The 15,034-nt window shown below is 40.7% G+C and overlaps 2 protein-coding genes and 2 pseudogenes across 2 annotated transcripts in view; 1 reads left to right on the forward strand and 3 right to left on the reverse strand.

Annotated features, from left to right (window-relative positions):
* Nucleotides 1-15,034, forward strand: part of L2hgdh (L-2-hydroxyglutarate dehydrogenase) — a 57,555-nt gene that overhangs the window by 1,899 nt on the left and 40,622 nt on the right. Inside the window, exons 2-3 of the mRNA XM_023723738.1 lie at nt 5,372-5,487; nt 6,141-6,292. Of these exons, the coding sequence (XP_023579506.1) occupies nt 5,372-5,487; nt 6,141-6,292 (268 nt within the window). The remainder of the gene's footprint in view (nt 1-5,371; nt 5,488-6,140; nt 6,293-15,034) is intronic.
* On the reverse strand, nt 11,685-13,550 carry LOC111818793 (histone H3.3-like). The gene is made up of 2 exons (XM_023723731.1): nt 13,543-13,550; nt 11,685-12,259 (listed from the first exon to the last, which is right to left on the reverse strand). The coding sequence occupies exons 1-2, from the start codon at nt 13,548-13,550 to the stop codon at nt 11,851-11,853; spliced, it is 417 nt and encodes a 138-aa protein (XP_023579499.1). The 3' UTR covers nt 11,685-11,850.
* LOC105743153 lies at nt 13,659-14,055 on the reverse strand (annotated as a pseudogene).
* The window catches only part of LOC105743143, a 1,541-nt pseudogene continuing 964 nt past the window's right edge, over nt 14,458-15,034 (reverse strand).

Raw genomic sequence — 15,034 nt, forward strand, 5'->3', positions numbered from 1 at the left:
CTCTTCCTCTTCCTTAAACATTTTTATGATTCAGAAGGCAGTTGTTCCTTGTCGATATTGGTTCCAGTCCTTCAGATTGTTCCTATCTGCTTTATAACATTCACTGTACTAATCTTTTAAGATGGGGTAGGGGATGGTGACAGAGGACAAACTTTAGTTATGTCCTCAAGAAAAAGTCTTAGTGAAAATAAATTGTTCTTTAGTTAAAAAAAAAAAAGGCTAGGAAAAAATTTGTTCATACTTTTCATTTTCAAATAAATCCGAATCCATAGTAAGATACAAAAAGAAGTTTCGTGTGCCGTTCACCTCATTCACAACCTATGGACCTTGTTAAGGTTTCATCAGTTTTACATACACTCACTTGTGTGTACGGTTCTTCTAGTCAGTGTAATCATGTGCTAATTTTTGCAACCATCCCCTCAATGAAGATACAGAAACGTTCCTCTGCCACAGGTAACCCTTGTGTTAGCCTATCCTTGTGTAATCACACCCTGCCTCTCCACCCTCCCTAACCCTTGGTAGCCACTAATCCTTTCTCCATTACTATAGCTTTGTCATTTTGAGAGTGTTACATAAGTGGAATACAACGTGTAACCTTTTAAGATTGATTTTATTTTCACACAGTATAATGTTCTTGAGATCAATCCAAAATGTTGGCAGTATTGGTAGTGGTGTTATTTTTTTCATTCTTGAGTAGCATTCTATGTTATGGGTGTATCACAGTTTGTTTAACCTATCAGTTGAGGGACATCTGGGACTATTTCCAATTTTTAGGTATTAAGAATACAAGCTGCTGGGCGGGTGAGATAGTTCAGTGGCCTAAGCACCTGCTTAGGCAAGCACAGGTACCGGGTTCACTCCCTGGCACTGCATGCCCTGCTGGCCCCACCCCGGGCGTGCTGAGCCGGCCACTGAGACCAGGCATGGTCGTGCACCTTGTAATCCCAGTGCTGGGGAGGCTGAAAAGAGGAGGATGTAGGAGTCCAAGCTGCATAGTGAGACTCTGTACCAAATATATATAAAGAATACAAGCTGCTGTGAACATTCACAAACAGGTTTTGGTGTGAGCACAAGTTTTCATTTCTCTGTGAGAAATACCCAAGGATGTAGTTGCTGAATCATGTGCTAAGTGCATGTTCAGTTGTATTTCTTTTTTAAAGAAACTTACTTTCTGGAGTGGCTGTACTTCTTTACATACCCCCCAGCAATATGTAAGTGGTCCAGGCCCTTCTCATCCCTACCAGTCAGTGGTGGTATTTTTCTTTAGCCATTCTGATAGAGGTGAAGTGATACTCATCACAGCTTTAATTTGTATTCCCTTAATACAATGACATTTATAGTGTTTGTAAATAGGATATCATATCTGCATCTTGTACAACAACCGCTAGGAAGACAGTATGCAATGTGTTAATTATAGGAATAGTCCTACCAATTTGATTTGGAAAAAATACAATAAAGTTTGAACAATAAAGCAACTAATAGTGTTAATCATTTTCATGTGCTTATTTGCCATCTGAAGATAAAATATTTGTTCATATTTTTTTGCCCATTTTTTAAATGATCCTATGAGAGGTGAGTAAAATATACAGTGAATGTTTAATTTTTAAAAAATTTATTACAGCAGAAGACATATTGCTACTCGTTCCCCTCCAAATTCTCCTGCTCACTTCAAACACATATCCCATCATTCTTGGCAATGTGTCTGTATTGTAATAAGGTTTTTTAAAAAATGTAAACATTCACATATCTCAATTACTCCTTGTAGTTAGCCTAATCCTTTTGTTTTGAGGGTTCTCTACATATTGTAAGTATGAGTCCTTGGTCAGATATATACTTGCAAATAACCTGTCCCAGTCTTTTGATTATCTTAAAGTTCAATTTATCATTTTTTTCCTCATTCTAGATCATGCTTTTGGTGTCAGTGCTAAGCCCTGAAGACTGTATCATATTTTCTGAACAGTTAATGGTATAAAATTTATTGTTAATTTTATTTAGTTACATTATTAGTGGTTAGGTGTGTCCTTAGTTTTTGTTTGTTTGTTTTTTGAGGGGACTGGGGATTGAACTTGGGACCTTGCACTTGCCAGGCAAGTGCTTATGCCACTGAGCTCTATCCCCAGCGGGGTGTGTCTTTGGTGAGGGCTTTAGAAATAGCATTGAAGCTGGAGTGGCCAGCCTAGGCTACAAAGTGAGTTCAAGGCCAGCCTGAACTACATAGCAAAACCTTGTCTCAAAAAAAGAAAGAAAGAAAGAAAGAAAGAAAGAAAGAAAGAAAGAAAGAAAATTGAAATATTTACAGAAAAAGTAGTATAATGTTTAGTTTGCATCAAAATATAATAGTGAAATAGGTGAGATAGAGAAACAAGATTTGCCACGGGTTGATGATTGTTGGAGTTAAGTGATGTGTATGCTGGAGTTTGTTGTATTCGTCTGTACATTTTTGTGTATGTGTTAACTTTTTCATAATTAAATCTTTAAGTTTTCCATTAAGCTGCTTATTAGCATAGGCTTGAGATGCAGTGAATTGTTGAGAGAGATGCCCCCTTTAGCCTGCAGATGTCCCCAGCGTTCATCTAGGACTTGTCCTGGGTGCGTCATGCTGTAGTGGATGCTTGGGAGCATCGTCCTTTGGTCTGGGGAGGGTATGTCAGTAATTTCACTTCACTTTATAGAACAGGTATTCTTCAGATTTAAGGATGAGTAAAGAGTGGCATGTGTGATTGAAAAAAGACACTTAGTATGATCATTTTATGTTTAAAAATAGTTTATTGATGGTTGTAATCTGCAAAGATAAGGGCCACCGTAGAATTTCTTATATGGAAGGCAGTACGGGAGAGTGACTCAGGTGGAGAGTCTACCTCACCAAAAGGCAGCAGAAAATCAAGACTACTCTAGGGCCACGGAGGCAGCTCAGTGGCATACTTGCCTGCCTGGCAAGCCCGACGTCCTGAGTCTGATCTCTGGTACCAAAAAAAAAGACTGCTCCCGCAAAGGCAAGGGTTGGGCTGCTTTTTTTTGTTTGTTGTTTTCAGAAAATGAGACTTGCAAGCCAAAAAAACAGATTATAGCTAAACTTGAAAGTAAAAAGAGAGAGTTTAAAAGGTGTCTGTTAGGCTGGTAAAATGGCTCAGTGGTCTAAGGCACCTACTTAGAACAAGCTAAGCTAAGGAAAACACAGAGACCGCGGTTCAATCCCCCAGCACCACATGCCGGCCAGCCCTGCCCCCTGGTGGGCTGAGCTGGTCACACACACACTAAATAAATAAATCTTTAAAAAAAATAAAAAAGGTGTCTGTCTTTCTGAAACACATTCTTCCTTTTGTGCACCTATTTGTTCTTAGGACACAGTAAACCTTTTAGAGCTTTCAGTGATTAAAAAATAGCCTGCTGTAGCACACATGCTATAGGTTTGCCACCACTGTTGTAGAAAGTGTGTGTGTGTTTGTGTGTGTCTTGTAGTGGAGATCATACCGCATCTTTTTCTCTAGTTCAGGCTGGCTTTGAACTTGAGGCTCTCTGAGACTACAGGCTGTGTCACCATTCCCAGTTTCTTCAGGAATTCTTTTTTTGGAGGTGGGGAGCCGGGGAGATGGCTCAGTATAATAACATTTCCCTGGCAAGCGCAAGGGCCTGGGTTCAATCCCCAGTTCCGCAAAAAAAAAAAAAAAAAAAATTTTTTTTTTTTTTTTTTTTGTACTAGGAAACTTGTACTAACCATGCAGGCACGGAACCACTGAGCTATGTCCCCCAACCTCTTCTGGAATTTTTTAAAAGCCAAATTTTTTTTAGCTTGCATAAAGATTCTGGTTAATTTGAAAGTTGTGGAAGGCACAATGGTTAATAAATTAGTGATGGTAACTACAGAGGAATGTGAATATTTTACCTCTTACCTAGAGTAACTTATTTTTAAAACTCTAAAGCTTTAGACTTTCATGTACTCTGATCATACTAGTGATTTTCCAGCTGACCACTGCAAACATTTGCCAGTAACCATGATTAGTGCAGTGGGCCCAGAATCCTATTTCACTTACGCTGCTTTTCTGTTTCCTTTCTTAATTGTGGCCATTGTTCATGTATCGGGCTATCTGCAGGCGCTGCCCGGAGAACCGCCTGCTGTCTACCAGCTGAAGGCTCTCCATGTCCAAACTACACAGCTTGCACTGCAGGAGGGAGCTTTATGCGCCTGACTCCAAATTAACTTCAGATGCAGGTTTTGCCTTATCAAGCTCATATGTTAGTCCCTAGTTTGGGAGTTGTTGCTAGTGCCACATGTAGCCAGAGACATGATAACACAGTCCAGTTAATGTACTTCTCCTAAGGATTTTGAAATTTAAACTTCAATCACTTTTCAAAGGAAAGGCCTACCCTGATGCTTCCTCACTACTGTCCCTGTAAGACAGATTTTTTTTCTTTTTTCTTTTTTTTACACTTATTCTACTGAGCTATCTCCCCAGCCCCTGTAAGACAGATTTTAATCGTGTAAATATTAAAAGGAGGTCAGTGCTAAAGCTTATCTTTTGAGCTCCTTATTACAGAATTAGACAAATACCATTTTTTATTTATACCATTTATAGTTTTAAAAAGAGTTGTATAGTTGGTGTTTCTTATGGCTAAGATCACAGGTTTGAGCACATTCTAGACTAATGATTTTCTTTAAGTTTGATGATCTCACTGCTATTTCCTTCTAAAGAGAAAACAGTATAACTTCTAACGCACCAAAGTGTTAAAGGCTTAATGTGTTACCTAACCTCAAGAATACTACATTTGAATTTTTTTTTTTTAAACTTTTGTTTTTTTGTTTTTTTTTTTTAATTTTATTTATTTATTTGAGAGAGAGAGAGAGAGAGAGAGAGAGAGAGAGAGAGAGAGAGAGAGAGAGAGAGAGAGGCCAGCTCAGCCCACCAGGGGGCGGGCTGGCTGGCATGTGGTGCTGGGGGATTGAACCGCGGTCCCTGATGCTTTTGCTAAGCTTGTTCCAAGTAGGTGCTTTAGACCACTGAGCCATCTCTCCAGCCCAACATTTGAATTTTAAAGGGTAGTTTAAAGCAATAATCTTAAAGTGTGATGCTTAACACAAACCCATCAGTGATACAAGCGGTGGGAGGGGGTGGTGCTGTAGAGACAGTGTAGCCTTGGCGACCAGCCATCATCCCCGCCACTGGGCTGTCCCTGATTAACCTACTGACCAGCAAGCAGTGCATGTTATGTTTAAAAGTTCTTTTCTGAAGCCAAATAGCACAAAGCCCAGTGCATACATGATTTTCATTACAACTTAATAGTTTTATTGTCCATTGATGATGCAAATTAGACATGTGACTTTGGTGAGACGACTGTACACACACAGCCCTTTCAAGGTGGCTTTCTCTTACAGCTCATTTGACGTAGTCGTTGTCGGTGGTGGAATTGTGGGGCTTGCCTCTGCCCGAGCGCTCATCCTGCGACATCCTGCCCTTTCTGTTGGTGTTCTAGAAAAAGAGAAAGATTTAGGTATGTATGCTGGTGGTGGTGTTTTTCCAGCTTGCCTGAGCAGCAGGTGCCCCTTTCGTGGGTTCTGATCAGTCATGCAAAACGTTTTTTAGTATCTTGGGTTCTCCTGAAAGCTGAGCCAGGACAAGGGCTGGGTGCAGGTGATTTACTTGACAGGTGAACTGAGGAGGCAGGAAGGAGTGAGTGGATGGGAGAGTAAGATGGGGTAGGAGGACATGCCACCCGAGGCCAGACTGGGCTGCCGCTGGGAGCTCGATTCTGCTGGCACGTGTGTGTGCGGAGCAGCGCAGTGTTTCCCAGGATTGAGCTCAGGTGGCCATCAGCTCCTGTTCTCCTAATTGAGAATTTTACTTACAGTGTTGAAGCTTCCCTCCAAAAGATAGAAAAGGCCCTGGGTGGGGTATAGAGATACTAGTGGGTCCTTGCAATGGCTTTCTGGGTAAAGAGCAGTGTGTTTGTAATCCAGAGCTGCGGGTGAGGTCAGAGGTGAGTGGGAGCACTGTGACTTGGAGACAGGGAAAGCTGAGCGGAGTTCCCAGCAGCCTGAGTAAACCCAGTCAGGTTCTGATCGCTCCGACTGTGATTGCGCTCTCCCCTCTTGGGTTTTGTATGAGTCATGTAGCTTCTCTTACCCTGTTTTTCTTGTTCTGTAGCTGTTCACCAGACTGGACATAACAGTGGTGTCATACATAGTGGAATTTATTATAAACCTGAATCCCTGAAAGCTAAATTATGTGTACAAGGTGCAGCCCTCATCTATGAGTATTGTAACCAAAAGGGAATTTCCTACAAGCAATGTGGCAAGGTATGGCATTTTATTTGGGACTTGACTAATTTATAACTAGCATTTTTGAGATCTGTTAGTGGGGATTGAACCCAGGGTCTTTCCACAGAGCTAGTCTCTAGCCTTTTTTATTTTGAGACAAAATCATTAAGTTTCCCGGACTAGCAAGGAATATGCAGTCCTCCTGCCTCAGCTTCCCAGAGTGGTGGGATTACAGGCAAAGGCCTCCACAGCTGGCTTCCAGCTGCCATTTCTTAATGATATTTGATATGAATTTTTTTTTAAAAAAAAAACTTATGTTCTGCTTGTGTATTTACATAATTTGTGAACTCTTGTTAGAGAATAAACAAAACAAGGTGATTAAAAAATAACACTGTCAATACATAATTCATACTTTTAAAGTGGGTAATTTAGTTTTTAGTATATTCACAATTCAGTTTTTGGTATATTTGCAAACACCACTATCTAATTTTAGTATTTTTTTTAATCACTGGGAAAGGAACCAGTTAATAGTCATCAGCCCCCATTCACATTTCCCCGGCCCTGTAGCAACCACTAATCTACTTCCTGTCCTTATGAATTTGCCTGTTTGGTATACTTTATATAAATGTAGTCCTGTCAGAGCATCTTTCCATGTGATCTCTTGTGACTGGTTTCTTTAGCTTAGCATAATGTTTTCAAAACTCATCCATCTATTAGTATAATTCTACATCATTCCTTTTGCTGGCTAAATAATATTCCATTGTATGTTATATACCACATCTGCTTGTCAGTTAATAGACATTTCAGTGTTTTTCTATTATGAATAGTGTTATGGACATGTATGTAGAAGTTTTTATGGGAGCATATTTTCATTTCTCATTAATTTGTAACTAGCAGTAGAATTATTAGGTTGTGTGGAACCCTTGTCTTTAACATTTTAAAGAACTGCCAAACTGTTTTCCAAAATGCTTCATTATGTTACATTTCTACCAGTAGTTAATAAGGATTCCAGTTTTTTCATATCATCATCACTTAGTTGATGATATGTTGTCTAGTATTAGCCATTTTACTAGTAGTATCAGTATCGTTTAGTACTAGCCATTTTACTAGTCGTGTCTAGTATTGTCTAGTATTAGCCATTTTACTAGTGGTATCTAGTACTAGCCAGTCTACTACATACATGATTGCAATTTATTTTTTTACTTGCATTTGCCTAATGATTAATGATATAGAATATCTTTTAAAATTAGTTTATTTTTGGGGCTGGTGAGATGGCTCAGTGGTCTAGAGCGCCTACTTAGAACAAGCTCAGCAAAGCGCAGGAACCGCGGTTCAGTCCCCCAGCACCACATGCCAGCCAGCCCCGCCCCCTGGTGGGCTGAGCTGGCCACACACACACAAATAAATAAAATAAATAAATTTTTTAAAAAAAGTGATCTGTTTAAAAAATAAAAAATAAAATAAAATTAGTTTATTTTTAATTGACAAAGAAAAATTATATATATAATTTTTCATATATCATGTACAATATGTACATGTGAATATGTACACGATAACATGAATATATACACAACAAGGTAGCCATATAATTGCTGTATTTATCTGACAAACCTATGTATGACCTCACATACTTATCTTTTTATGCTAAAACACTTAAAATCTCTCTTAATCTGTAAGGGTAGAATACATTGGCTGGGTGCAGTAGCGCACAGCTGTGTCCCAGCCTCTTGGGAACCTGAGGCAGAAGGATTGCAAGTTTGAAGCCACCCTGGACAACTTAGCCAGATCCTGTCTTAGAATAAAAAAGGAAAAGGACTGAGATGTAGCAGTAGAGCAGTCATGGATTTGGCCCCAGGGCGCTCCCCACACTCAGTAGCTGTAGTCGCCATGTTGTACAATCATGTCCTGAATTTACCGCCCCTGTCTGACAGATTTTGTGTTCTTGGACCATCCTTGCTCCAATCTCCAGCCATACCTGCTCACCCATCACCACCATTCCACTCTGTGTTTATTGACTCACCTTTTCTAGATCCCACGTATGAGTTAAAGCATGTTGCCTAGCATAACAACCTCAAGGTTCATTGTTGTGGCTACAAATGATGGGATTTCCTTCAAGACAGAATAGTACTCCATTGTATACATGCACTACATTTTCTTTATTCATCTACTGATAGACACTTAGCTGAGTGCTTATCTCAGCCACTGTGAGCAGTGCTGCTAGGAAACAGTGCAGAAAGCTCTCTGGCGTGCTGATTTCATGTAGTTGTGTATCCAGTTGTGGGCTTTTCCATCTATTTTAAGTGTCTTTTTTATACTTATGGGCCATTCATCTAGCTTCTTTGGAGAAATGCATATGCAAACCTTTCACTCATTTTTAAATTGGGCTGTGTGTTCTGCTGTTGAGTGGTACATACTTGTTAAGTTTTCTGGATACAGGTTACAGCAGTCCCCACTTATCCTCAAGGGATACATTTCAAGACCCTCTGAATATTGGAAACATCGGATAACACTGAACTCAGTCTATACCCTGATATTTCGTATATATGCATCCTAGTGATAAATTTTAATGTAAAAATCAGGCATAGTAAGAGATGAACAAAAGTAACCCATGAAAAAGGACAGTTATAGTAATATATGGTAGTGAAAGTGATGTGACTATCGTCTCTCAAATATCTCACTGTTCTGTACATACTCCTCTGCTTATGACGATGTCGTATGATGCTTTCTCGCCTTAGTATTCTTGTACTTTGGGGCCACTGTTAAGTAAAGTCAGGGTCACTTGAGCACTCACACTGCAGCAGTGTGGTTAATCTGATGTCTGCAATGGCCAAAAAATGACAAACAATGGGCAGAGCATGTAACATGGGTGTGCTGGCCAGAGCTGTGATTCCAGCCCCAGGTGAGATGGCGTAGAGTGCGGCAGGATTCCACAGTGCTACTTGGATTGGTGTAAAAGTTGAACTTTGTGATGTGTGCATTTCTGGAATTTTTCATTTAGTATTTGTGGTTGACTGTAGGAAAATGAAAATCAGAAAATTATGGGTAAGTGAATACTACTGTATCACCTTATGATATAATTTGGGATATTTTATTACATTATGCAACTTCTCTCTCCTACCTCACCTTCACCCCCTCACTCTCTCTCCTTCTCCTTCATTTCTGAGACAGGGTCTCAATATGTAGTCCAGCTGGCCTTCAACTTGCTATGTAGCTGTGATGGCTTGTATCTAGGTGGCCCCCCCAAAGCTTCATGTGGTCATAAGTGGGGCTTTTGGGAGGTGGCTGTAGCTATGGTGTGTGACACTGGGATCAAGGATGTGATGTTGGGATTGATTCGCAGTGTGATGCTAGGTTTAAGGGTGTGAGTGCTAACTGCCCTGTGGGTCGGTCACTTGGATATTTAAAGTATAAAACAAAGAAGGCTGCTATTTATTGCTTGTTGCCTGTTGCTTCTTGCTGCTGCTTGTCTTCTGTTGCCTGCTCTGCGATGCCCCTCTGCCGTGCCCACTGCCTTAGAGCCAGCCAATTTGGGACTGAAACCTCTACAAAATGAGCTACAGTGAACCTTTCCCTTAACTGTGGATGTTGGGAATTTTGTCTCAACAGCAAGAAAAGTAGCCAAGACTGCCCTTGAACTTAAGAGCCTCCTGCCCAGTGCTGAGATTATAGGACTATGCCAACATCACTGCTTGTTTACTTTCTTGATAGTGTTCTTTACTTCAATAAAGTTTTTTTTTAATTTTGATCAAGTCCAATTTCTTTTTCTTTTGTTGCTTATGCTTCTAGTGTCATATCATTGCTTGACTCTAGAGCATAAATATTACTTCTATGTTTTATTCTAAGAATTTTGTAGCTTTAGATCTCACATTGAAATCGGTGATCACTTTGGAATTAATTTCAGTATATGGTGTGAGGAAGGGGTCTAATATCATTTTTTTCAGTGTAGGTATTTAGTTATATTAACATTATTTATTAGAAAGACTATTCTATATTGTTTTTGGCACCTTTTACAATTATTCAAGCATAAATATGAATTATCTTTCATTGATATATATATATACACACACACACACATATATATATATATATACACACACATATATATATATTTTTTGTATTTTAGGGAAGGGTCTACAGGGTGTTCAGGGTCTCACTACTAGATCGGATTCGTAGTGATCTGCCTGTTTACAGACTCCCAAGAGCTGGGATTACAGGCTTGTGCCACCATGCCCAGTCTCGATTGCCCTCATAGCACGCCTTGGGCGTGGGGCTGGCACCACTGACCCGGGTATGGAACCCCTGACCCCTGACCCCTAACCCATGCACCTGCTTGCAGGCGCTTTAATCTGCTGAGCTATTTGGCTGACCCTTATATATACTATATTTGGTACAGGATCTCACTATGCAGATTGGACTCGTAATGATCCTTCTGTTTTCAGCTTCCCCAGCACTGGGATTGCAAGTTTGCATCACCACGCCCCCAACTCACCTGAGGGTGGGGCCAGCAAGGCATGTGGTGCCGGGGATCAAACCCCCATCCCTGCACATGCCTAAGTAGGCATTTAGTGTGCTGAGCTGTCTTGCTGGCCCTCCATTGATATATACTCTAGTCTTTGTACCATTTTGGGAAATGAATATCCTCCAGCTTTATTCTTTGTTTTTTTCAAGATTGTTTTAATTATTTTGATACTCTCATTTCCGAATGAACTATGGGGACGTTTGTCAATTTCTCCAAAAATGTATCAGGGATTATGACTGGGATTGTGTAGATCAGTTTAGAGGATATTGCTATTTTAACCCATTAAATCCTGTAATATATGAATACAGGATTTCTTTTATTTGTTTAGATCTTTGAGTTCGTTTGATAGTTTTCACTGTATAAGGATTGTCTCCTCTTGTTAGTCCTCAATATTTTGTTTTTATTGGTGCTTTTGTAAGGGTATTGCTTTCCTAATTTCACTTTTGATTATTCTCTTTTTTACAGTTTAATGTATTTTAATAGCAAACTTACAGGAACAGCACAGAAAGACAGACAACGTTAAAAACATGTAATAGCATGTAAGACAACGCAGTTAGAAAAGCAGAGTGACTGGGTGGAATCCAGTGTATGATAAAAATGCTACAAACACTATTTAGTTGCTGTCAGTAAGAAATTTACTTGTTTTAAACAAATCCAAATGCTGGCGTTTTCCAGAAAAATTTAACAGATTTTTATTTATAGTTGTTATAAAGTCAAAGTGCTGAAACTTGTTCACTGAAACATTTTTGACTTACATTAATGATCTACATCCCGCATGAAAATAAAAATTCACACACAAATGAAAATGGAGGGGGCCAGGGAGATGGCTCAGTGGAATAAGTGCTTCGCTGGCAAGCGCAAGGGTCTGAGTTCAATCCCCAGTTCCGAAAATAAAAAGAAAGCGGAAAAACTGCCAATACCTGATTTCTGTCCATTTTCCACTCGCAATCATGTACTTAGGTACCTTTTGACCCCATGGAAAAAAACAAAAAACAACTAAAATTCAAAACTACCAATAACCGGAAGAAGAGGAAAAAAAATTTTTTGAGAATGAAATGTTTCCCACCATAGTGGACTCTTAAATACGTTCTCCACGTACGTAGCGTGCTAGTTGGATATCTTTTGGCATAATTGTTACACGTTTGGCGTGGATGGCACACAAGTTGGTATCTTCAAACAGTCCAACCAGATAGGCCTCACTTGCCTCCCGCAAAACACCAATAGCTGCGCTCAGGAAGCACAGAGCTGCTTTGAAGTCCTGAGCAATTTCTCGAACCAGACGCTGGGAAGGAAATTTGCGAATCAGAAGCTGATAACGTCTAATTTCACGGAGAGCCACTGTCCCAGGCCTATAACGATGAGGTTTCTTCCCCCCTCCAGTAGAGGGCGCACTCTTATGCGCGGCTCTTGTAGCCAGTTGTTTCCTGGGTGCTTTACCACTGGTGGATTTACGGGCAGTCCGCTTGGTACCAGCCACCGTACAGGGACTGCCTTACCCCCTTCTCCTTTGGCTGGACCTCGGCAAGTGAGAGGCAGCGCAGGCGTTAGCGACAGCAGCTCGGCGGCGGCTGCGAACACAACTGTGATTATTCATTCTTAATGTGTAGAATATCCTTGATTTTATATATTGATTTTTTTTTTTAAATCCTGAAGCTTTGCTGCTCATTTAGTAGTTAGTGTGTGAGTGTGTGTACGTGTGTCTGTGTGTATGTATTTCTTAGGCTTTTCTAGATGCAGGATCATATTACCTACTTTATTTCTTTCTTAATTTGGATGTGTTTATTTATTTTGCTTGATCATTTCCATGGATATGACCTCCAATATGGTACTGAGTACAAGTAGTAACAATGGACATTCTTGAGGTGCTTCTTAGGGAAAAGCAGTCTTTCACCCTTAAATATGATACTGACAGTAGTTTGTTTAGATTCCCTTTATCAGCATAAGGAAGTTCCTTTTTGGTCCTAGTTTGTAGACTGGTGAGTTTATTGTTGGTTTGTTCCTTTTTTTTGGTACCAGGAATCAAACTCAGAACCTTGTACTTGCCAGGCAGCTGCTGTGCTGCTGAGCTGTATCCTCAGCGTGGTGTTTGTTTTGTTTTTTGGTGGTACCAGGGATCGAATGGAGGACCTTATGCTTGCCAGGCAAGCACTTATTCCACTGAGCTAGCTCCCTGACCCTCTCAGTGTCGTTTCTTCCATTTTTATTTTTATTTATTTTTTAAATTTTTAATGTTTTTTTTGGCATTTTAAAATTTAAAAAAAAATCATTTATTTGGTACAGGGTCTCATTATATAGCTTGGACTGGCACAGATCCTCCTTTTTCAGCCTTCCCAGTGCTGAGAAAACAGGCATGCGCTACCGCACCCAGTTTCAGTGGCCAGCATGGCATGTGGTACCAGGAATCAAACCCAGGTCTTTGCACTTGTCAGGCTAGCGCTTAGATCGCCAAGCTATCTCCCAGTCCTTTCTTCCATTTTTATTTTTTTTTTATTTATTTTTTTTTTTGGTGGAACCAGGGATTGAACTCAGGCCCTTGAGCTTGCCAGGCAAGCGCTTATTCTACTGAGTCATCTCCCGGGCCCCTTTCTTCCTTTTTTAAATCATGAAAAGAATTTGGATTTTTTTGTCCTATTGAGATGATCATGTAGTATTTGTCCTTTATTTTGTTAGGATGATGTATTACATAAATTTGCTTTTGACTATTAAGCTGATTATCCCTTCCAGTGATGAATCCCAGCTGGTCATCACATATAATCCTTTTTATACCTACCACTGCATTCCACTTTAATATTAAAAAAAAAACACATAGCACTTTATTATCAATACAGTGATGAAGGGCAGGTCTTCAAGGGGCGGGAGCGGGTCCTGAAAGCAGGGAGGTGGCGCCTACTTGCCAGCGATGAGCAGGTTCTGCAGCACCATGATGACTGAGTCCTCATGCAGGAACATCTTGGAGATGTAGCGGTCCTTGTTGACTGGCTTGGACTTCTTCTTGCCTTTGCCGCTTTTGGGGACCTCAGTCCACATCTCTTTCACGTTCTCCAGCACCATGTTGCAGTGCCTGTCAAAGGCCTTCACCCAGCCTAGCAGTTTCTTGTTGTTGCGGCAGTTGATGAGCACCTGGGTGTTGTTCTTGACTGACTGGGTCAGCACAGAAAGTGGACCCGTGTTAAATTCCTCCTCCTCCCGCTTCTGCAGCTCCTCTGGGGTCATCTCACTCTTGGGCTTGTTGAGGAGGCTCATGGTGGCAGCTGCAACCTCCGCGTTACTCTCGTCTCCCTCGCGTTTCCTCAGCCTCAGAGAAGAGGCTCCACTTTAATATTTGCTCATGATTTCACATCAGTCTTTCAGAGGGAGGGCCAACTGGATAGCTCAGTAGGTAGTGTGTAGAATGTGCAAATCCGTGGGTTCAGAGAGAGACAGAGTCGGGGGGCGTGTGTGTGAATTTATAAGAAATATTGGTCTGTACTTTCTTGTTTTTGTCTGGGTTTGGTATTTTTTTCTCCAGATCATCAAAATTTTATTTAAAATGATAAAGCACTGAAAAATAAACAATATTATATGCTTGCACTGTTACTGTGTAGCTTGAAAAACTGCTTTTGGTAACATTGAAAATCATTAGGTTTTATCCCAAAGTACGCGGGGCAGCCCTCTGGGTCCACCTGGTAAGTAAGCGCGGCTGTCCAGCGCAGGCTGGGGCAGGAGGCAGGCTGCTGGCTTCCGGGTGAGCCCGGCCCTACTCGGAATGGCGGTGCCTCCTCTTGTTGTGGCTCTCGATGGCTCTCCTCAGTGCTTCATCGTGGATGAGGTCGGACATTCGCATATCTGTGTGGCTGCAGCCAATCTTAGGGCAACAGGCCTTTTTCTTCCACTTGAGCTTGGACTCAATCATGCGAACAATGGCTTCCTCTTCATAGGTGTGGCCGCACACTTTATTTTTCACTGGCTTCTTCATTTCCAACTGTGTAATGGGTCAGATGAAGTTGGTCTGACTCTGAGTCACAATCATATCCTCATCAACTCCTTCAGTGCCATCAGCCCCTCGCTCCACCTGCACACCATATTGTTTCTGTAGTTCTTTCAGCTGTTGTTTAAATTGTACAAATTTTTCATTATTCTGAAAGTCTGCATCAGAATTTTTACTCTGTAAAGCAAAAAATTTCTCCTCCACTAATAATTTCAAATCAGGTATTGTTTCTGGCCATTCTTCTTTTACATGATTTATTGCAGACTGAACAGCCATAACATAATGGTTTAGCTTC

This window comes from Octodon degus, unplaced genomic scaffold (genome assembly GCF_000260255.1).
Source record: "Octodon degus isolate 3935 unplaced genomic scaffold, OctDeg1.0 scaffold00102, whole genome shotgun sequence".
Lineage (NCBI taxonomy): Eukaryota > Metazoa > Chordata > Mammalia > Rodentia > Octodontidae > Octodon > Octodon degus.